General features: G+C 44.3%; 1 protein-coding gene across 1 annotated transcript in view; it reads right to left on the bottom strand.

Moving 5' to 3' along the window:
- Nucleotides 1-24769, bottom strand: part of SH3KBP1 (SH3-domain kinase binding protein 1) — a 224528-nt gene that overhangs the window by 41014 nt on the left and 158745 nt on the right. The window contains exon 8 of the mRNA XM_006835591.1: nt 6934-7019. Coding sequence (XP_006835654.1) covers nt 6934-7019 — 86 coding nt within the window. The remainder of the gene's footprint in view (nt 1-6933; nt 7020-24769) is intronic.

Here is a 24769-nt window from a genome sequence, read left to right as displayed (position 1 = left end):
CATGGCACTTTCAGTATTCTCCTCCAACACCACAACTCAAAGGCATCAATTCTTCTACGATCCTCCTTATTCACTGTCCAGCTTTCGCATCCATATGCGAAATATAGAAATGCTTTTTTTCTTTTTAACAGCTTTGTTGTTGTTGTTAGGTACCACTGAGTCGGTTCCAACACAACAGCATGAAACACTGTCTGGTCCTATACCATCCTCACAATTGTTACTACACTTGAGCCTATCACTGCTGCCACTGTGCCAATCCATCTTGTTGGGCATCTTCCTCTTTTTCACTGAACTTCCATTTTATCATGCATAAGGTCCTTCTCTAGGGACTGGTCCCTCCTGATAACATGTCTGAAGTGTGAAAGACGAAGTCTTGCCATCCTGGCTCCTAAGGAGCACTCTGGCTGTATTTCTTCCAACACAGATGTATTTGCTCTTTTGGTAGCCTATGGTACTTTTAATATTCTTCTCCAACACCATAATGCAAATCTATCAATTCTTCTATGGTCTTCCTTATTCACTGTCCAAGTTTCACATGCATATGAGGCTACTGAAAATACCATGGCTTCAGTCAGGGGCACCTTCGTCCTCAAACTGTCATCTTTGCTCTTTAACACTTTAAAGAGGTCTTGTGCAGCAAATCTGCCTAGTGCAATATGTTGTTTCATTTCTTGACTGCTGCTTCCATGTTAACAGCTTTACTGAGGTGTAATTTATCTACCACAAAACTTGCCCACCATAAGTGTACAATTCAGTGATTTTTTTAGTAAATTTACAGAGTTGTGCAACAACCACTACAATCCAAGTTTAAAACACTTCCACCAGCCCAAATCAACTAGCTCTTAATAGCAGTCTTACGGCCTTTTCATTTCCTGGCCCAAATAAGCTGCAGTGTTGGAGGTATCCATAAGATTTGAAGACCAGTTGAAGTTAGTCTTTCAATCCTGTTCCAAGTCATTCCATGCCTAGAAACACCCCCAAATCCACATACTACCATGTGAAGTGCATGGCTATGTGTATGCGAGGGGATCCTCACATTCTTCAAGTGAAGTCGTTGTTGCTATGTGCCGTGAAGTCAGTTCCGACTCATAGCGACCCTGTACAAGGTTTCCAAGGCTGTGAATCCTTACAGGAGCAGAAAGTCTCATCTTTCTCCCGTGGAACATCTGGTAGTTTCGAACTGTTGACCCTGAGGTTCGCAGCCTGATTCGTAACCACTACGCTACCAGAGCTTCTTCAAGCGAAGAGGGGAGAGTTATTCACATTAAGATATGTAAGTGGGAATGTCATCATGAGCTATGAGTGCAACAAGTTTGATGAGTTCCAAATAGAATGGAAAAAAACACCATAAAAGCAAAGAAACCAAGCAACTTTATGAGCTGTGGATGAAACAAGTTTGATGAGGTCTGAATAGAATGGAACAAAACACCATAAGAACAAAGAAACCAAGCAACTGAAAAGGAATGAGAAGATCTTCCTGATGTCTATTAGTGCAAACAAGATGGCTTAGTTCAAAGGCTGCTTCCCATCCGGAGGCCTGTTGCTATGTGTTTTTGTGGAAACGGAATGGAAGATTTCAGTAATGCTGAAGAGTGATAATAAATCCTGCCATGCAGTGGGAACTACAATCTATGGCATAATAAAAGTAAATGTTATGGCACTTGACTTCGCGGCCTGTAATCTCTCATTCAATCAGAACAGAGATTCTTCCGTCAGCAAGAGCAAACTGGACAATTTAATTTTCATTTCTATTCATGTGTAGGCCTGCGCTGGAGTTCATCCATGTTTTCTATTATGTTACTTGAAATACGGCCGTAGAGTTTGATACAAACAATATCTCAAACTGACATCAACAACTGTGTTTTGGACCAATTGATTCCATTCTAACTAATTGCTGGCTGACAGATGCTGGTAGCTGCCCACGTTAGATCTGAAAACACCATGTTCTATAATTTAATATTGTAATAATTTTAAATTACAGCTTTATGAAGAGGAAACAGATTTATTTATAGCTAACATTGATGGTTTCTAATGGCTTTCAGGGCTGTATTATGCTATTCACTGCAACTCACATATGGGCAGCGTCAATTGTCTGATTCACTCACAAAAAATTCTGGTACAAATGATTTCTTCCTTGATGGAAAGCAATGAACAAATGCTGCAAAAGCAGCTACAAAAGCAGCACTGAGAAGAGCTACCCCTCTGTAATGCCCTATTCTCCTGGGAAGCTCACGCCTGAAAACATCCTGCTAAGAAACCTGTCCTTCCCTAACCTCTGTGAAGTTGCAAGATCCCACCTTTCCCTTAAAATGTAGCCTTTGTCCAGGGTTTGGTCTTCAGCCCTAGGTTCTTCTTTCTCTTCTCTCACAGTGAGAGCTAACGTATCTTCCTGGCTCCACTCTCACCTCTATGTAAACACAACATTAAGAAGAAGCAGTTATTAAAGTGAAGAACAACACCCGTGAGGAGCGTACACTTGAGACCAATCAACCACACGAGACCAAAAAAGTCACATTTGCTCAAAAACAAAGCTCAGAAGGCAGGAAGGGCATGAAAGGAGGAGGAACAGAAATGGGGAATCCAGGGAGGGAGTGGGAAGAATGCTGATATATACTGTGGTGATTGATGCTAAAGTCACGAAACAAAATAGCCATAAAACTGTTGAATGGAAAATTTGCTCTGTAAGCTTTCACTCAAACCATAATAATAGCAATAATAGAAAGAATAATCTGTTATCACTTTTTACAGCCCACTAAGCGATTCTACATACTTCTGGAAGACAATGTGAGGAAGTAAGTAGAGATGTTATTATTCCTTATGATAAAATGGAGCTCAAAGAGTCTACGTAAACTGCAAATGGGTAAATTACACTTCCAGGAAGCAGCCGAATTAGCACTCAAACCCAAGTCTGCAGACATCAATGGTGGGACTTCCTCATAGGCTACCAGCTCTCCCTCCAGTCCCTGCCAGTCTCTCAGGGCTTGGTCCGATACCATCGGCTCCATTTGGCACTGACAGGGGATGTGCAACTAAAGCTCAAAGTCAATGCGCTTAACGAAATTCTTGTCATTGTACCCCAAAACAGCTCCTTCTGACACACTCCTTTCAAGTTACTTTACCTCCTGTCACCCAAACTTAAAATCTCACATTCTACAAATCATTCTCTCCTTCTCTTCCCTCCCAAGTCCAATTTGTTCCTAAGATCTAGAAAGAACCCTCTTGTATTGCTACCTGCAAATTGATCCTTTCTTCCACAATTCTTGTGTGACCAACTTAATTCTAACTCTTGGTCCTTCTCATTGAAACCATCAAACAGACCAATTCCTTAACACCCATCCTTCCTTCATCTGATTGGCCCCACAAAGCTCCATCATTACTAGCTGAGTTTTTAGACCATATCATGTTACTTCAGTGTTAACCATCAACAGCTCTCCCTGCCTACAGAGAAAACGAGAAACCCACCCACCTCAAACTCAATCTAGTCCCTACTTACATTTCCAGTTTGACTCCTGCTCCATCCCAGCACACACCCTCCCCTGCAGCCAGGTTGATGGTGATCTACTCACAATTATCAGCACACATCCAATCCCAACCTGGGCAAATTAAACTTCAAGTTACAGATTAAGTCCACACCCTTCAGGAAGTCTGCCCGATATCTGGCCTCCCCATGGAACATCCCCTTCTCTGGCCAGCATTCTCTTTCTACCACTCATTGGTCACAGGGGCATGGGTGGCTCAGTGGTAGATTTCTCACCTTCCATTCAGGGGGATATTGCTAGGGGGCCATGGGATAAGCATTGGACTGCTAACTACAAGGTCAGTGGTTCAAACTCACCAGTCACTCCTCGGAAACCCTATACAGGGTCGCGACTCCACAGTACTGAACAACATTCAAGAGAACCAGGTTTGATTCCTGGCCAATGCACCCATGCACAGCCATGTCAGCGGAGGCTTATGCATTGCTAGGTTTCAGACCAACATGGACTAAAAAGAATGATCTCATTCAGAAATATCTAGTGACCTCATTCAGAAATATCAGTCCATGAAAACCTTATGGATCACAATGGTTTGATCTGCAACCAATCATAGGGATGGCACAGGACCACGTAGCGTTTTGTTCTGCTGTGCATGGGGTCGCCATGAATTGGGGGACAGCAGCTAAAACCAACTAATTTGTCATTTATACAGCCCTTCAGTGTTACCTCATTGTTAATTTGCCAACTTAGGGACCCAAAATAACAAAAGCCTTTGGAAGGTGGAGTCTGGATGTGTGGTTCTTTGTACCCATGCATTCTTGAAGAAAGTGGACATTCAAATATTTATTTGAATAAACATGGCTGTCAATCACTGTTTCTTGCAATGCAAGTAATATATTCATTAAATTATTACCTTGAAGAACTACTGTCTTCTAGAATTAATGTCTTTTTAGCAAAGCAAGTGAGAAGCAAACCTCTGCATTGTGTTTCTGGGCTCTTGGATACATACTACCTGCACTTAGTTTATGCAGTAAAAGCTCCTGTAGACTAAAACCCCTAATTAGTGTCCCCAACATTTCCAACTAACTTGCCAGACTGAAAAACAAAAACAAAAAAAGTGACTCATACCTTAGTTCTCTCCAGATCGGAAAGAAAGCATGGGTCAAAGGCCAACACTCTTAACAAGTAAGTTATACAGCGTGTGCATTCTAGAGGTGGAAAGAACCCTCCTTTCCTGTGTGAGACCCACATCACCTTCACCAACACTTCGTCCACTGGTCACCCTGGCTCAAACGCTAAACCACAGTAGGAGACCCAGAACTTAATCAACCTCACTCTGTAGATTCTTTTTTTAAATTTGTGATAAAAAGATATATAGCACAACATTTGCCATGACAACAATCTGATGATTCTATTTGATTAGCAGCCAACAACTGCTCTGCTCTCCCCTGCCCTTTAGCCAAGTCACAAGCTACAGGGGACCAGTGTGTTGGTTATTACAGCAGCAACTCAAGCTGTCAGTTCTTGGTTGTGCCTCCTGACTGGGTTTCTCAAAAACTGATTATGGATATAAAACAGTTACTGGAAACAGGGCAATGGCTTTTGGTACTCACAGTCACAACTACATATCCTACCACTAAGCCTTTGCAAGATTAGACCAGAGACTGCAGGTTGGCAGTTGCAATTTGATGAACAGGTTCAGAAAACAACAGCACTGGAACAGAGGAGCGATGCTATGTGAGGAGAAGGCTTGAGTTAGCCTCTCCAGAACCTCTTATAAGACCTGACAGCTGTCAGGCACTTGTTTCTGAATTGAGCAGCTAATGCAGATGATGCTGGGAATCTTCCATGACATTATCACTCCCTGACAATGGTGGCCAAAAGTATGGGTGAGGGTGGGAGAGGGAAAAGGGGATAGGAGTGGTGTGGTTACAAAAGAGCAACAGGAGGGATGCTGGCAGTGATGCATATGTTTTGTATCTTGACTCCAGTGGTGGATATACAAACTACACTTGTGATAAAACTGCACAGAACTACACACACTCACCATGAGGACTAGGAAAACTGGGAACATCTGAATAAGCTTGGTGGATTATATCAATGTCAATATCCTGGTTGGGATACTATGCTATCATTTTGCAAGCTTTTATCCTTGGGTAAGCTGGGTAAAAGGTAGGTCTCCTTGTATTATTTCTCACATTTGCATGTGAATCTACAATTATATAAAAATTTAAAGTTTAGTGGAAAATATGTAGATTAAAAAATGTCCTCTATATTACATATAAGGAGCTCTGGTAGCATAGTGGTTATGAGTTGGGCTGTTAACCGCAAGGTCAGCAGTTCGAAACTACAAGCCATTCCATGGGAGAAGGATGAAGCTTTCTGCTCCCATAAAGATTTCCAGCCTCGAAAACCCTATGCAGGGTCGTTATGTGTCAGAACCAATTCCATGGCACACCACCACCACCACCACATTACATACAGAGTCATGGTGTGGCAATGTAGGATAAGCACTGGACTGTTAACCACAAGGTCAGTGGTTCAAACCCACCAGCCACTCCTAGGAAACCCTATACAGGGTCACTATGAGTCGGAACCACCTTGACGGCACTTAACCACAACAACATATTATATATAGACAGAAACCCTATACAGTGTTCTCTAGGAGTCGGAACTGACCCAGCAGTACTTAACAACAATAACATATTATATAAAATATGAGGTGTTAACTTAGACCATGATAGGTACAAATGAAAAAAGTACAGCTAAAAATAATAAAATGTGAACCTGAACTTGAATCTGACCCTTAAATCTGAACTTTCTAAAAGGGCTGTTACCCAAGTTAGACTACTATCAGGTACAACACCAGCCACAACTGGCACACATGCAGCCTTACGCCCACTCCCACCCACCCTCAAAAGGACCTCAGACTTGCTTACCAAGAGAGACTTTAGCTCCCTCCCATTTATCATATGGGATGACTTGACTTTGGGAACATGCACTCATTATCTGAAAGAAACGGCAACTACCACCTCAAAGCTCATTTAAACTCATATTCAAAGCACTTAATGTTCTATCTACAATGAACTCTGACATTCTGCATTTTGACCCTGTCAGCCTTTTAGACTCAATACAGAAGTCACAGCAAAACATGAGCAGAAGTGTTAATGTCCACTTTTACAAAAAGGGTTACTCATCATTTCTTTCATTTAGACTTTGCATGTACTTTTTCCTAAGGCTAGGGAGAAGAAACATCCCAGGCATTTTATTTTCAGGAAAGCCACCTTCAGCACTCCTCTTTACAAAGCTACAGTGCAAAACACCAATGGAAGGCTGGGAATTTTGCAGTTGCCAATGGTTGTGTCATTTCTCATGATGCTGCTGACAGGACAAAGCCAGGTCTCTACAGTTTTTATAACTTTGCAAACAAACAGCAGGAGCGCTCTCCTTTACTCACCGATGTCATTGCTGCGGTCTGAGAGATCCTTGTCCAGGATGCCGGAGATGGCACTGCCCACCAAGTCAATCTTTGGACCGTCACCCCTATGTTAAAAGAAAAAATCCAAGCATTTACTCATTGGAGTGTGTCCTGGCCATTTTGTCAGCTATCTGGTGGCACACACATGAAGGAGTGTGCTACGTGTAGGCGGGTGGCACTGTTGTCTGCAAGGGAGCCAGTGAGAGCCAACAAGCTGTCTTACCACATGGGCCCTGGTGCAAACTGGCCAACAGACTGCAGTACACATGTTCAAAGACAGCTATTTTAATAACAGCTGTTCCCCAATGCACCTTCAGTCACAAAACCTTCTGCTGGGTACACACAGCGCAATGTTCCTGCCCCATCACCCAATAAGAACTGGCAAATGACAACAGGCACCTTCCCTTTTAGGGAACGAAGAATTTAGCCAATGCTGCTTGTCAAAGGTCGGCCACTTTTAACCTTGAGAAAAAGGTTTTCTGGCTTAGGCTGAGGCTGAGGCATGGGCCAGGTTGTTGACAGGCACAAGGTGTCGAGTTGAGATCTGGCAGTCTTCAAAAGCTGGCCCAGGGTCAGAGGCCTGTAAAATTAGCCGGCTCCTGGCAGGTCCCCACGTGCCCATCAGGACTTGAGTGACTTCCCTCCTCCGTATCTGGTCTAGGAGCAGCCCTCTCAGACGGGGTGAGGTCTCTAAAACTGATGATAGAATCCCACCCCACTCATGCCTGAGCATAGGGTTCTTTTAAATTCCTCTTCAGCAGCTCTTGTGACTCTTTAGAGGAGGATGAGCCCCGGATGAGGTGATCAAGGGCTGTTGCAGCAGTGAAACAGGCAAGATCCTTGCCCATAAAATGAGAGGATGTAGCTGGGTAGTTGTTCCATGCAAAGCTGCAGAAATAGTCCGTCACATGGCTCCTGGCAGCCACCAGGCTTGAAGCTGAAGTGTACAACGGGGAACTCATCTTTAGTCAATAAGCATTAGTCAACTATGTATTATGCAGGACATGGGGAGAGGGGGCTTGCGAGAGCTAAGCCAGATGTTACCAACTCTGGAGGGGCTTATGATCTAAATGGGAGAGACAGGCACCTGCAAGTCCCCCCAGTGTGGGCTTCATGGGGTCAAGTCATCTGGGAGGAAAGGACTGGGTCAGTGGAAGGGTGAGCTGCATGTGGGCTGCGGGAGGAGTGGGTACACAGAGGAGGTAGTGTTACAGGAAGTGGAAGAAAAAGACAAGTTACTAAGAGGTGTGAAGGTGTAAGGAGTCAATCATGGGTGTGACCAGGGGCCCCAGGGCTGACCCTTGAGGTACAGGAAGGAGAGTCAGAGGAGAAGGCCAGAAACGCTGGCAGAGGTCTGACTGCAGGGTCTAGCATACCAGGTGACAGGGCTGTTTGTCCTGCAGGTAATGGCGGCAGAGGGAAAGATTAAGCCAGAGACCTATAAACTTGGCGGGGTGGGTGGTGTGGGTGGACTATAAAAGGAGATGACAAGGCTTCTCACTCAAGAAGGGGTGGTGGTAGTGACACTTGGCACAACACAGACATCCTTTGATGGTGAAGAAGGACCAATGGGAGGAGGTAAGACCCCTAAAGTGCCAACCCACACTGACTTCACCTCAAGCAGAAGTGAACCCAGGCGGGGGGCTGGAGTGCTCAGCCTCTGCTGAGAGAAAGCACAGCTGGGGACTGCTGTGTGTGTATGTGAGTGCTAAGACTCACTGGGCTGTAGAGCTGGGTGAGATAAAAGCTATGATAAAGCATGGAGCAGTCGGGGCAGTGGTAATTCAGTAGTAGACGTCTCGCCTTCCATGTAAGATACCTGGGTTTGATTTCTGGTCAATGCACCACAATGCACTACTTGTCTGTCATTGGAGGCTTAGGTTTGCTGTGGTGTTGAACAGATTTCATAAGAGATTCCAGACAAAGAGGAACTAGGAAGAAGTTTGGTGATCTACTTCCATAAACCAGCCGTGAAAACTCTATGGATCACAGTGGTCTGATCTGCAATCATCATGGGGCTGGCATAAGACTGGACAGTGTTTGGTTCCATAATGCAAGGGGTCACCATGAGCCAGGGAACCACTTGATATCAGCTGACAAGATGAACTGCACAGCAGAGCTTGTATTTCTGGTCTCCTAAGGTGGTAGGTTTTATGTCTATACTGACCCAGGCCATTGTGTTTTCAATAGCCTCATATGGATGCGAAAGCTGGACAGTGAATAAGGAAGATCGTAGAAGAATTGATGCCTTTGAGTTGTGGTGTTGGAGGAGAATACTGAAAGTGCCATGGACTGCCAAAAGAACCAATAGATCTGTTTTGGAAGAAGTGCAGCCAGAGTGCTCCTTGGAGGCCAGGATGGCTAAACTTCGTCTCTCCTACTTTGGACATATTGTCCGGAGGAAACAATCGTTGGAGAAGGATGTCATGCTGGGTAAGGTGGAGGGTCGGAGAAAAAGAGGAAGACCTCTAACGAGATGGATTGGCCAGGTGGCATCATTGATGGACTCAAGTGTGGCAGCGGTAGTGAGGTTGGACCAGGATCGGACATTGTTTCGTTCTGCTGTGCATGGGGTCGCTATGAGTCGGTTCCGACTCGATGGCACCTGGCAACAACAACAACAAGGTGGTAGGGCCTGGTTAACCCAAGCTGAGTTATCCTAGCCGATTCCTTATATATCTCGTGGTGCCAAAAGAGCTAGAGTCTTACAGGACATGCTTCCTCAGATGATTCTGAGCCAAAAGGAGAGGCAGGATTAGGGAAACATATCTCAAAACATTTTCTCCTGAGTCCCACCAACCATACTTTGAATGCAATCTTTTGAATGAAATGTTTTAGAAATAAAATAGCTTATAAATAGGAATGCAGTTTAATTTTTAAAGATATTCCTTTCCCTGTATGTGCAAAAGTTGTTTTTGTTTTTTTGTACATTTGTGTCGATTGTGATTAATCCTGCTAACAATTACTCACGACTGCATCATAAAATCCTATCACCATCATCTCACACCCCCTTTCACCAGATCCATCTGGAAAAGAGGAAAACTATTCAGTGGGGATTCTACCTTACCCACCTGATTCTGAAACTAAGCACACTCATGAAAGCTTGTAAACCAGCCACTTTGTGCCTTTATAGTAGCCATTTTTTATAGAAATTCATTATTTTAGGGTTTTATATAAGTCTCCCCATTACCTTCTTGCCTGCATGGTTTCTGCTGAGAGGTCAGAGCCTAATATGATTTGCTTGCCTTTTTAATTAACACCTCTCTTTTCACTGGCTGCTTTTAGGATTCTCTCCTTGTCTTTGATTCTGGAGAGCCTGATTATAACATGTCTTGGTGATTTTCTTTTGGGGTCTATCCTTCTTGGGGTTTGTTCAGCTTCTTGAATGCATATCTTCTCATCATTTCAAGATGTTAAGGAAATTTTCTTCCAGAAGCTCTTCAACTATCTCCTCTGTGGACTTCTGTGATTCTTCCTGTTCTAGAATAGTCCTCTTCATGTTATCCAACTTGAATCGTAGACGCTCTTCAGATTTTTTTTATAATCATTTTTTCTGATTGCTTAGCAGTATTGACAGATTTGTCTTCCAGCTCGCTGGTTCTGGCTTCCATCTCTTCTATTCCTTTGCCGTTTCAGTGTATTGTCCATTTCTGATATTTATTATTAATCGTCTGGACCTCTTTTTACAGGTTTTGAATTGTTTCCAAAGCTACATCTATCTTGTTTGATTGCTCCTGTAGCACTTTCTTTACTTATTTTCCTCTACCCCTCTGTGGAGCGTTTGAATTTGTGTCCATATCATTCTTCTGAATTCCGTCTCAGGCAGATCCAAAGCCTGCTTTTCTTCTAATGGGAAGTCTATGTCTGCCTCCAGCTCATTTGTCTCAGTTATTCTTTTCTGTTTGGGGACATGTGCTGAATGAGTCTTTTGTTGTTTTTTCCTGGACATTTTCAATAGTTAGATGTATTTTCAATGATTAAATGACTGTATGTTGCTGTGTTGTTAAGCTCAGTGACTCCTGGTGGTTGTGATGTGGAGACAGGCTTCCCTTTTCATGTCTCTTATTACTTAGCTGTAAGATATCTTAGCAAGTGTTGGCTATCTGTGTAATGCCTAGCAGCTGGTATTGGCTCCTGTCCAGATGGTGGGATATTATGGGGTATGCTTGTAGCTTGGCTAAATGGCCATGATTGCTGTCTCTTCTTGGGTAATGTAGGGAGAGAAAGCTCTCACCTCCAGGAAAAAAGTGAGACCAAAAGGACCCAAAACAGAAACAATATAAAAGCAGAGATAAAAACCACCACACAAAAGCAAAAATAAAACCTTAACCGACTATTCAGACAAGTAGCCTTTGCTGCACAGGTCAGTGTGCATGCACAGTAGAAAGCTCCAGTGGTGGGTGGGGGTATCCACTCACTCAGGCCCCTCCTCTAGTCACCATCGTGGAAGTGCACAGATAGATATTGAGAAATGAATGGAAGAAAGATTGTCTACTATTTTTATCTCTGAAAGTCAGTTAGATATCTGTGTATGCACAGCATAATTCTCAAAATAGCTGTGTCCTTGTATACAGTAGTTGGTTTTGGCTCTTTTATGTTGGGAGTTTTTACAAGGTGCAAATATGGTTTGGCTGTATGGCCAGACCTGCTGTCTCTTGTTAGGTAAGGCAGGAATAAAGGTTCCTGCCCAGGTCAACTTTAGGGCTAAGTCCTAGAGTCACACATCATAAGAAGCAGCCAAAGGATTAGCTTGTGCAACTGTTGGGGCTCTCAGGGATTTCTTTTTTTGTACTGTGGGAAAATTGTACCCTGTGGGCGCAATGCTGGACCCCTTTGGGGGTGCTCTCCCACTGCCTGAAGGTGCCCAGGCTGGGCAGAGAGGGTGCAACAGGGGTGAGGAGGAAAGAAACGTGAAAAAGCCATCACACCTCATTTTCTAGACACCGCTCTGTGGCTTCAGCACTGTATCAGCCTGGCTGTGGCCCTGCCCTCTGATCTCAGCCCAGGTCGAGGGGCCCACAGGCAGCATCCTGATCGATTCAGAAATCACTGTGTATTCCCTCCACAGTCAGATTTCTCCACCGCTGGGTGCCGAAAACTGATGCCCCCCCCCCCCCCCCACACACACACACTTTATATTAGATCTAAAGCACTGGAACCGTTCTGGCAAAGCGCCTTCTCTGATTTATTCGCACCTCCACAGAGGAGCCTCCCCTGCCTGTCTCTGCTTCTTCTGCCCCCAAACCAGAAGTCCCTGATAGAAGTTCATTCTTGAGTGCGCTTAATATTATGACTGGACAGCCATGACACCTGAGTGATTTGTTGGTGTCCTCCAAACTAACAGATGGGACTTAAGTTACACTCACTGCCAGATGCTCCTATTTTGTTTGTGTGTGGGGGACAGGCTGAGAACCCAAATATACAAGAACACAAGTTCCACTTGTGGGGAGAGGGCACAAAGGCAAAGACAAGCCACATAATCCCAATGGGCAAGTTTTTTTGCCAAGAGGAAAGGTGGTTTAAAGTGCTACCCTTGTGGGCAGCTGGGGAGAAAAGCAGATGCAGTGTTTGTGGAGAAGAGTTTCGTTCATGCTCTGTGTCTAACTAAATGGTTGGAGGTTCAAGTCCATCCAGAGGTGCCTCAGAGAAAAATGTCTGGTGAGCTACTTCCAACAAAGCAGCCACAGAAAACCCTATGGAGCATAGGCCTCCTCCTGACATAGATGGGATCAGTCAAAGGTGAGGCCTGTCTCAAGGGTGTGGACCAAACTTCTATAGAGGGCATTACTGTGCTGCTTCCATCTCTCCCTTTTCTTCACACTCTCAACTACTTTTACTCATTCATATGAATTTTTGAAAGGTACCTGACAGCTTTTGTGGAATGATGTAGGGTAGAAATAAGTAATCTTTAAAAATAGGGTATTTATCAATAACATTGAAAATGTTCACTTGTGTTGAACCAGTTCTGAGAGTGTATGTGTCAGTTTGTTGCTGTTAAGTGAGTTGTGTCGATTGCGACCCTGTACAGGGGTTCCGAGGAGTGGCTGGTGGGTTTCAATCACTGGCCTTGTGGTTCGCAGTCCAGTGCTGATCCTACAGCACCACACCAGGAACTCTGTTTGTTGTTGTTGTTATTAAGTGCGGTTGTATCAGTTCTGACTCACAGAGACCTGATATAGGGTTTCTGAGGAGCAGCTGGTGAGCTTGAACCGCCAACCTTGCAGTTCAAACCAACCTTGTATTCCAGAGCATTATTCCAGGAGTTCTGTTTACCACAGTGTTGTTTATAATAAAGAAAAATCAAACGGAATTGGAAATATTTTATACATAGGTGAACAGTTGAAGAGAATATGCTATGTGGCAGACTTTTAAAAAGCAAGAATATGATACTCAGAAATGGTTTATAACAAGGATGAATACTTGTGTTCCAACGTTAAAGGACAGCAGCACGTTAGCGACAGGCACAGTGATGCAGGTGCACTCAGACACTATCTTGACAGATAAAGGAAGAGGGATTGTTCTTTGAAAGTAGAAGAATATTTGCAGTGGTTCTTTCAGGGCAGTAGGGTGGGTGCTGTCCAGCATCCAGCTCAACACCTGGTACCACCTGGCAGGGGCTCAGAACACACCTGAAGCATTAATAAGCCTTTGCCACATCTTCTGAAATGTACATGCATTATGTATTTGTGCAATAAATGCAACTTTTCCCCAAAGACAAGGTTATATGGTATACAATATGAACGGCACCTATGTAAAACGAATGCAAAATAAACAAAAATCATGCATTGAAAAAAGACTGTAAATAAGTACTAGTTGAGGCTATAATGAATGTTTTCTTCCTTATAAAGTTTACTTTGAAAGATAATGAGACTCATGCAATTCAGTCAGCTCATATTCTTTTTTCCTTACAGCTCTAACAGTATCCCCAAAGTAAAAGGTGAGGTTGCCTGCCTCCCAAACTCTCCTTTAACCATCTCCTGGACTACAGCACCCTGCCTAGTTTCCTCCCCGAGGAACCAGAAAGGTACATGTAAAGTACAGAATTCTGGATTTAGAAGTGCAGGTCATGGGTGATATGCCTAATACTACCTACCTACCTGTGTGACCTTCACCAGGTCATTTGACCTCTCTGGACCACAGGGGCTTTATCAATGAAATGATGGGTTGGCCCGTTTGGACAGGATCATCTCAGAGTGGCCATTGAGAGTTCCCACTCCACAATTTTAACAGAGAGATGTTGGCGCCTGGGGTGGAGGTTGCAGGCAGTAGCTGTGCGTGTGTGTGTGTTTGTGTGTAGTGGTGGTGGGGATTCCAGGGCAATTCATCATTGCCTTTGCCTCTGTAAATGTCTGGAATGCCCTGTGTTCACTCTCTGCTAGACAAGTGTGACCCACCCATGAACACCCTGGAACACACCTTTCTTCTTCTTGTTCCTGCACTTACACCAACCATGTACCCTAACCCTCACTGCAGCACTCTGCAATAGGATATCCACCTAGTATCTGCTCTGCTGCTTCTTCCAAACAGGGTTCATGTCATTCTTTTCCTCCTAGCACAATGTTCCAAATATGTAGGCATCCAATTGGTCTATCTGCAATGGGTTGAGTACTTCTCCAGTAGAATTAGATAAAAGGAAACAAACAATTATGCATCAAATTAGCCAGGGTAGCTGCCTCTTACATGGCAGTTATACGGGAGTTTAGAGTAACCTTGGGTGAACCCTTGCCAGGGGAGAGGCTTCTGGCTCAGGGGAAAGTTTTTGGGATTGGCCTGGGGGTGCTGTATAAATGGCCTGACACTCTGAACGAAGATGGACCAGCCTGGAAAAACAAAAACAAAGGATCCCTGAGCATTTCCTCCCAGATTCTAAAGCAATGAGGAGACTGGGATCCCCCATCTCCCTTACTGAGCCCTGAGGCCTCATGCCAACAGACAGCGGCTCTAAGTTGAAATGATCTAGACAAGGCCAGAGCAAGCCTATTTTGAAAACACAGTAGGTGTAGTTTAAAAAGGTTCTGATCCTTCCAAGTAGGGAAGCTGCAGCTGGTGTTTTGACAGTGTTCAGACCGTGGGTGTGTAAGAGTTTTACAAAGTCTATTTGTAAATGCCTTCCACTGTATTTATAGCCTTGTACAACAATGCTAATGAATTTCAGTTTTGAAAAGGATCAAAATTTCAGAAATCCACCAAAGTGTGTGTTTGGAGCAACTGACACCCAGGCCTTCCATAGTCTCAACTCTCCCACAATCTGCCTGATGCCAGGGCACCATTTTGGCAAAAGGGATGTTAAGAGAATTTGAAGATAGAGAATAAGTCATCCATTGGTAATCTACTAGTTTATGCAAGTGTTTTGGTCTAGTGAATATATATGTGCCCACAGTTTTAAGTCAAAGGAGAAAACAGAAGGTGGGCAAATCCCATATACCCAAAGATAACAGAATAAGGTTGCCCTTTCTCATTCAGATAGTTTATTCAGAATAATGTGATTTCCTTATATTTTTCTTGGCACTTTTAGTTATGGATGGACACATCAAACAAGATTTGGATGGGCAACTAGCAGTTAAAAGCCTCCTTGTATTACTGGGCAGGGAACCTAAAAACACAGAACTGACTAGCACAAGGACCATCAAGCAGGCACAGACAGAACCAATAATTCCATAGAAATAACAACAGCAACTTCCATTTACTGAATGCTTACCATGTGCCAAACACTAAGATAAGTCCTTTTCCTACCTTAATTGTCCCCTTCAGTGAAGGGTTTGTTCTCAGCTACTGGGCGTGCCCCACTGGGGCCTGACTCAGCTGCACAGAGCTTCATCGCTCCAGATACTGCCTTTCCAAAACTAAAACCCACTGCTTCTGAGTCGATTTTGATTCATAGTGACTCTGTAAGACAGAGTGAGTTGTTCCAAAGCATTTCTGAGGCTGCCTCATATTTTTTCTGAGGAGCAGAGCTGGTGGGTTCAAACCACTGACCTCTCAGTTAGCAGTCCAGCTTACTCACTCCTTTCAGCCTTTCCACGGCAGCGCATATCCAGTGACTGATGGTGGTCAGGGAGGTCAGAATAAAGTGCCAGCCATTCTAACCCAGCATGGGGGTAACAGGCCGTTTTAGCTCCAAAGTTCCCCACGGAATTGGTGGATGCTGTGTCCAGCCAGTATCCTAACTTGACTTCTCCTTCTGCCCAATCCGGCTTTCTTCTCCTCTCCCTCCCTGAGAATTGAGTCTTAAATAATATTATGCATACTATACTCTGTCTCAGGGTTGACTTCTTGAAGACTCTCTGACCACCCACCCCCAGCCCAGCAATGCTCTTACTATCATTATCTAGACAAGGAGATTAAGTCACTTGCTTACAGAAAATCATAAAAGCAGTAGAGTGGTAAGGTCTGGGTTTGAGGCCATTAAATCAGCTTCAAAAGCCTGAGCTCTGAACCCCCACTCTAAGCTGCTTTGCCCAGTGTCCAGGCCTCCTAGTCTGGGGTCTGGCCATAAGAGTAGTGAGTCATTGAGGGTGCCAGGCAGTTGGTTTATCATGGCTCACTGCTAGTGGGTAAATCATCTCTCCTAGGTTCAAAACAACAACAACAACAACAACAACAACAAACTACTCCAGAATACAAGTCACACATCCCACCTGTCCAGAGGGGCTGGCTCCTTCCACTGGGACCGATGACATAAGACAAGCACATGTCCAGGAGGGACCATGGCAGATGGACTGTGTGCATCCCTTGAGAACATGAACTCAGACAGAGACAAGGCTCAATTTAGCCCAAGTTAGGACAGTTAAGCCAATACATGCGGCCTGGGAAAGGTGTTAAAGTGCAGGGGAAGCCAAGGCAAAAAAAGAAATAAATAGCAGTATGGACAACAAAGAAAAATCACCTCAAAGAACCCCAAACCTGAAGGTGAGTGGAGATAAAGGGAGAAAGCAAACTCACTAATTCTTACTAAACTAAACAAAAGGTTATACATGCTGATAATGACTCTTTTTGGTCATTCCCCACCTCAAAAAGAAAGAGAAAGAAAAGGATGTTACTGTAATGCAAATGTTTGAGTTTGAATTGCCTTTAGAGAAGACAAAGAAAGAAAAAAAAAAGCTGAGGAGAAAAAGAAAGGAAAAGAAATAGCAAAGGCCCTTCCACTATGCTCAGGAAAGCACCAAGAGGCACACATGGAACCTCCTCTATTCCTCATCCCAACCAAGGGCTGTCAACTTCTGTTTACAATTGTTGTGAAGTACTGCGGAGTCAGTTCTGGCTCATAGTGACCCTGTATAGGGTTTGCAAGGAACAGCTAGTGAGTTTGAAGTGCTGACCTTGTGTTCTAAACCAACCTTGCGATCCAGTGCTTATATTATAGCATAGGTGTTAAATGTGAACACCACAGAGGAACCATAAGAGTCCCACAGTCTTCTTGCTTTCGCAAACACTGCCTCCTTATTCAATCAACTCCTTCTACTGCAACTCATTCAGCTTTGTTTTTCACCAAGGTTGTCCTAGTCTAACCAGCTGCCTCGCAAAGGCATTAAAGGATGCATGGCCACTCCCTTACCACTCTGCCAGCTGCTGAATCATCAGCTCTCAGACTTGGGTTCTATTACAGTTGGAGACAGACCACCCAGCAAAAGCTCCCAGGTGACAGACAAGGGGGTGTCTCAAAGGCAGGAGTTACATGCCCAGGGCCATGATTAGTGACAGAGCTGATACTGGGATGTGAGCTTCCTGATTCCCCATCCAATCAAAATGAACACCCATGTGCATGTGTCTTATGTTCCAAGAGATTTTGCTTTTTTTTTTCAAATAAAGCATTCTGCACTGGGTTATGACTGCCCATACAAACAGAATCCTTTCATCAGAAAAGGTCAGAATTGCAGTACCAATAACTCAGCTTTCTTCACTCATCAGCTAGAGAGCAGAAGGAGCCTCCTTCTCCTGTCCAAGAAACGAGGGCCCAAAGGTCCTTCTGGTCTCTGTGGAGTCCCTACACACCCACCTGGTGGCCAAGCATGTCCCAGGAATCACAGGCACACAGATTGTGAGCTTCCCATTTACACTTGGGGTAAATGCAAGGCCAGGGGCACGAGAAGCAGGAAGCTGAGGGCTGGCAGCTTTCCCTCCCACTGCGTCCTTTTTCGGAGAAGCACAAACAAGCCTGGTTATTTATAGGTGGTGAAGACACGGTGGAAGGTGATGGGCCACTGCCCACTCTGTTCCCCTCCAAATTTCGGTTCTTTGTGCAGACTCTGCAAGTGTGTCTGGAAACAGGCCTACCTCCAGAGCCCAGCTGGGGTGCAACTAGCTCGCACCTCCCTAAGATAGGAGAAAATGGCATCTGTAGATTTCTTCTGCAAGCCTGGTATTTCAAAGAGGCCAGAAGACTTTAGAGAGGCTAAGACCAACTCTAGGGTAGTGCCTGGAGGAGGGGGAGCTCAAAGAATTAGCCCTTGGACAAAGCATTACACGAGCCAGTCAGCACTACACACTTGGGCTGTCTGAGGTTTCACTGCCTGATTGTGGCCATCAACACCAAGGGGGCGTAATCAGGTTGGGATTGAACCCACCACTACTGTTGAGTCCTGTTGGTTCTTGCTGCAGTGAATCAAATTCATTCTAAGTGTGGGTAGAAACAAAAAAGAGGAGGTTGGTCAATTGTGACCCATAGCGACCCTGTATACGGTTTCCAAGGAGGAGCTGGTGAGCTTGAACCACTGACCCTGCAGTTCAAAGGACTTTGTAGTCTGATGCACTAGCCCACAGTGCTACACAAGGACTCTGCAAATAAGTGTTGTTGTTGTTGTGAAGTGCCGTCGAGTTGATTCTGACCCATAGTGACCCTGTATAGGGTTTCCAAGGAGCAGCTGGTGAGCTTGAACCAGCGACCTTGCAGTTCAAACGACTTTGCTGTCTGATGCATTAACCCACAGCGTCACACCAGGACTCCAAATAAGTGTAAAGCTCCCTAAAACACTATAGGCAGTTTCTCCCTGCCCTCCCTCAATCCCCAGCGTTCCCTGGGTACAGACTTCCCAGTGATGACTTCTTCTGAGAAAGGTTGCTCTTACTCCCACACCCTGGACACCAGATCATGTGTTGACGAAGGATGTTCAGGTTTCCTTTCTCCCTCAAGGTGCCACATCATGACTTGCCTGCTGCTGTGTGTGAATCACTCTTCTAGCAAAACCACCAATCACTCAGAGGAGGGAAAGCAGCATATACAAAGGGATTTTTTTGGTATAAAAATCCCACTGTCTTTGAATTCCAGCTTGCCACAAACTTTTTGATGCCCCCTTGTATCTGTCCATTAGTGTACCATCTTGTTTTAACAATCCACACCTTTGCAAGGTAGATCTCACTTTGCAGATGAGGAAATTGTGACTTGGAGGCCACAGGGTAAGTAAATAGAAGGGAAGGATTTCAAGCCTGGCATGCCAAACTCCAAAGCCCAAGGATGCAATGGGTGGGCAGGAACCATGTCTGGCTTGGTTACCATAGTATAAGCACTACTAGAAGAGGGTCTGGCCAAATGTGGGCCCTTCATAAATACCAGAATCAAATGAATGACTCCAACCATATACACAGATACACACGGACATCCTCTTCTCACCAGTGAATCGACACCTGGAAGCCATTCTCCACCTTTTTCCCCATAGCTCAAAAGAGAAGTCTCCATATGCTTTAGCTGCTTGCCCATTCCCTCTTCAGCTCACCCAGATCTCTCTCCTGCCCATAAACATTCCACAGAAACTGTTCAACAGAGATCAAGGGCTCTCTCTATAGCAATGATTTTCAAAGGGGGGGGGGGTCCCTGGCCAACAGCAGAAGAAGAAGCATTGAAAGCTTTTTATAAATGCAAATTCCTGGGCTTTAATCCAGATTGGTACAGTGGCTCTGTAGGATAATCACCAAACTGTAAACCACAATGCTGGCGGTTCAAGCCCACTAGCAGTTCCGCAAGAGAAAGATGAGGCTTTTTGTTTCTGCAAAGATTTATAGCCTTGGAAACCCTATACAGGGACACTATGAATCAGAACCAACTCGACAGCACTTAATAACAGTAATAACAACCCAGACCTAAGAGGCCCTAGATGGTAGAAAAGGTTAGTATGCTCAACTGATAACTAAAAGATTGGAGATTCAAATCTACCTAGAGGAAGAAAGGCCTGGCAACCCACTTTAGAAAAACTAAGCCACTGGAAACACAACTTTACCAAATATTAATCTATAAGTGGACACATAGGTAGACAAGGCAAGATAAAGAGATATGAGGAGAAAGGAACTACACTCATGATCATATATAAGTTTTGCAAACATTATTCTACATACGTATTTGTATGTTTTGTTGTTGTTAAGTGCTGCCTAGTTGGTTTCAACTCATAGTGATCCTGTATAGGGTTTCCAAGGAGCAACTGGTGGGTTTGAACTGCTAACCTTATGGTTTGCAGTCCAGTGCTGGTCCTACAGCACCACACCAGAAGTCCTATATGTTCTGTAAATATATCCACATATATAATAGATCAAATGGAGCAAAGGTTATGTAAGCTTCTTAGTTATAACCAAACACCTGGAGGGAATGAGTCACTGTACCTGGGGGCTCATGACTATAGTCACGGGAGACATCAAGGTCAATTTGAATAACATAATTTACAAACCTTGCTTGCTGAAAGTGAAGAGGACTTAAAACATTTACTGATGAAGATCAAAGAGCACAGCCTTTGGTATGGATTATATCTCAATGTAAAGAAAGCAAAAATCCTCACCACTGGACCAATAAGCAACATTATTATCAACGGAGAAAAGATTGAAGTTGTCAAGGACTTCATTCTTCTTGGATCAACTATCAACACTCACGGAAGCAGCAGTCAAGAAATCAAACAACGTATTGCATTTGGCAAATCTGCTGCACAAGACCTTTTAAAAGTATTGAAGAGCAAAGATGTCAGCTTGAGGACTAAGGTAGTGTTTTCAATATCCTCATATACATGCGAAAGCTGGACAGTGAATAAGGAAGAATGTAGAAGAATTGATGCTTTTGAGTTATGGTGTTGGAGGAAACTATTGAAAGTGCCATGGACTGCCAGGATCGGGCAATGTTTTGTCCTGCTGTACATGGGGTCTCTATGAGTTGGTACTGACTCAATGGCACCTAATAACAACAACAACAACAAATCTACAAAGACAGTGTTCTACATCCTACTTTGGTGAGTAGCAATTAGGGTCTTCAAAGCTTGTGAGCAGCCATCTTGGGTACAACTATTAGTCACTCCCTGTCTAGAGCAAAGAAGAATAAAGAAAGTCAAATGCACAGAGAAACAATTAGTCTAAAGGACTAATGGGACTTCTGGTTTTGGTGGCGGCAGAGGCAGAGTCAGGTAGGACAGGCTCCATGGGGGAGAGACTAAAAACCCAGAGAAGGTGCTTTCACAGAACAGCCCCAGAGCTCTGGATCAAGCATAAGGTGCAGGGCGTCAGTACCCTGCACCTACTGGCGGAAAAATCACGGTTGTTGTTTTTGTTGTTGTTGTTGTTATGTGCCGTGGAGTCTGTTCCGACTCATAGCGACCCTACACAGGGTTTCCGAGGCTGTAAATCTTTACGGGAGCAGACCGCCTCATCTTTCTCCCACGGAACCGCTGGTAGTTTAGAAACTGTTGACCTTGCGGCTCGCAGCCTGATTCGTAACCACTATGCTACCAGAGCTCCTTAAAATCACGGTATAAATTGCAATTTAGGAATCGATCCAGACATGGGACTCCCTCTGCGGTTACCCTGCCTGGGCTGAGTTCAGAGGGCGGGGCCACAGCCCAACTGGCACAGTAAACCAGCACTAAAACCCAACGCAGGAACATTTGCAAAAGGTGTGGGGAGCTACTACACATTTCTTCCTTCTCTTCCCTGTCGTGCCTTCTCTGCCCAGCCCAGATGCATTCAGGCAGGTGGGCGTGCACCCCTAAAAGAGACTAGCATTGAGCCCATAGCCTTCCCACGGCACAGAGAGCAAGGCCCCCATTGGTCCCACAGCCAGATTCTTTGGCAGCTGCTTACGACATCTGACTCTGGGTCCCAGCCCTAAAGTTAACCTGTGCGGGACCATTTGCTTCTGGCACTGTGTGTCAATGTGCCAGACTGCAAAGCCATTTGAACTGCAAGGTCAGCGGTTCAAGCTCACCAGCTGCTCCTCGGAAACCCTATACAGCGTTGCTATAGGTTGGAATCAACTTGACGATACTTAACAACAACAAGAAAAGCCAGAAAGAAAAAAGCAGAGCTGGCCTGACAGACAAACCATATGAACAATCTGTAAAATCCCAACATAAAAGGACACGACTGAAGGAGGAGGCAGGGCTTGATGGCAGCTAGGGTGGAGGTGAAGTGAAGTTTGCCGTCAGCAATACCACAGAATACCAGACAAAGCAGATTCATGGCAGAGCTCCAAAACTCGGAACCACATAGGTAGGAATATTTTAAAAGTTTGAAGGCTTATAGCTAGTGGAACTTGTAGCTAAAGTAAGAAATCATGTACTTTTGAATCTGCCAGGCTCAGCGGCCCAGAGCTGACAACTTGGGTAAGATCAAATGGCAAGACCAAGGAGGGGAGCAGACACACCACGGAAAAACACCATGGAACCTCGGAGCAAAGGTGGACAATACACTTTGTTGGTTTTGCTTTGTTTTGCTTTTCTTTTTTTGATATCTGTTCATTGGCCCACCACTGTTTGCACACCACCATTCTTGCGACTAGAGGGGGTGCCTAAGCGAGTGGACAACCCTCATCTGTACCACTGGTGGGTTCTTCTGCCATGCATGCGCACAGATACTCTCAGCCCAAGAGCTGGCCCTGAACTGTTTTGTTTTTTTTTTTTTTAAATACGGAAAAGCCAGAACAAGGGGTGTGGAGAGGAAAAGAGAGTTTAAAAACAAAACAGGCCGAAAATTAAATTAAATCCTGAGGTCCAGTATAACAACTAACAGTGGCATCTTGAAATCTCTCAGGCAGCTTTGAAGGCAAGAAGCTGAAAGAGGACATTAAAGTCATACTCATATCAGGCTACAGATTTTTTTTTTTCTTCTTTCCTTCCTCTCCCTTTTTTGTGATTATAGACTACAGCATCCAGTCAGTTTTTGTTGTTTTTTCTTGCTGTTGCTGTTTTATGCTCCCCCTTATACCTTTGGGGGAGTCTTTCTCTCCTTATATTACCCAAGAAGAGACAGCAACTGCTGCCATATAGTCAAGCTACAATCACACTCTATAAAACACCAAAATCCAGGCCAGAACCAATACTAACTGCCATATACCAGGGAGGCAGACAACACCTGTGAAAATTACTCTGAGTTAAGCAATAATAAGAGTGAAAAGGGACATCCGCATCCTGATCACATCTACCTGGAAGCACTGAGAAAGCATAAAACATACCAAAACACATACTCAGTTAAGTATTAAGGCCACAGATAAACACTAAACATGTCCAAGAAGCAAAAGCAGATGACCATATCAGCACATGTCCAGAAACAAGATAGAATGTCTGAGACAAATGACCTAGAGGTAGACCTGGACAACATTCTGGAAGGAGGGCAGGCCTTGGAAATGCCTGAGAAGGAATTCAGAAAAATGATTATACAATGTTTCAAAAGAACACAACTAGGGAGGGCAGGGGCGCAGTCAAGCGGAGGCAGTGACCCAGCACTAGAAGCCGTGGAGCTGCATGTCTGGAGGGAGAGGTGTGACCGAATTTTCATCTTTCACTTTTAATTTTTCACATATCTTTCCTCTTAATTCCGATCACGCCCTCACTGCCCAGCCCAGATCCTTCAGGTGGGCAGGAGCACACCCCCAAAAAGGTACAGCATTGCACCCACAGTTTTCCAATGGCACAGAGAGGAAACCCGCAGGATGCTTGTTATAACATCTGACTCTGGGACTCAGCCCCAAAGTTGACCTGGGCAGGACCCTTTATCACTGCCTGCACAGCAAAGGCCAGTGGACAATCACAATTTTATTTTTGTTTTTGATTGGTGGTTTCTGTCTCTGCTTCTATATTGTTCCTGTCTTTGGTCCTTGTGGTCTCACTCTTTTCCAAGGGGTTGGATCTTTCTCCCCCTACCTTACCCAAGAACAGACATCAAGTCTGCTCATATAGCCAAGCTACAAGTTGTCCAGGAAAACACAATTAAAGATCTCAATACATGTCTAAAAACAGAAAAAAGTAACTGAGAAAAATGAGCTGGAAGCAGACACAGACTTTCCAATAGAAGAGCAGGCTCTGGATCTGCCTGAGAAGGAATTCAGAAGAATGATATAGGAACAAATTCAAATGCTCCGAAAAGGGGTGGAGGAAAATAAGGAAGACATCAGGAAAGTGTTACAGGAGCAATCAAACAAGATAGATACGGCATTGGAAATGATCCAAAACCTGCAAAAAGAAGTCCAGATGATTAATAACAAAATATCAGAAATGGACAATACACTGAAAGGGCAAAGGTATAGAATGGAAGAGATGGAAGCCAGAACCAGTGAGCTGGAAGACAAATCTCTCAATACTGCTAAGATAGAAGAACAAGCAGAAAAAAGGATTAAAAAATCTGAAGAGAGCCTAAAATTCATGCTGGATGACATGAAGAGGAATAACTTAAGAATTTTTGGCATTCCAGAACAGAAAGAATCACAGAAGTCCACAGAAGAGATTGTTGAAGAGCTTCTGGGAGAAAAATTTCCTAACATCTTGACGGATACGAAGATAAACATTCAAGAAGTTGAAAGAACCCCAGGAAGGATAGACCCCAAAAGAAAATCACCGAGACATATCATAATGAAGCT

The sequence above is a fragment of the Chrysochloris asiatica genome, unplaced genomic scaffold (assembly GCF_000296735.1).
Source record: "Chrysochloris asiatica unplaced genomic scaffold, ChrAsi1.0 scaffold00018, whole genome shotgun sequence".
Classification (NCBI taxonomy): domain Eukaryota; kingdom Metazoa; phylum Chordata; class Mammalia; order Afrosoricida; family Chrysochloridae; genus Chrysochloris; species Chrysochloris asiatica.
Note: the sequence above shows the minus strand (reverse complement) of the source record. Positions and strands in the feature narration are given on the sequence as shown.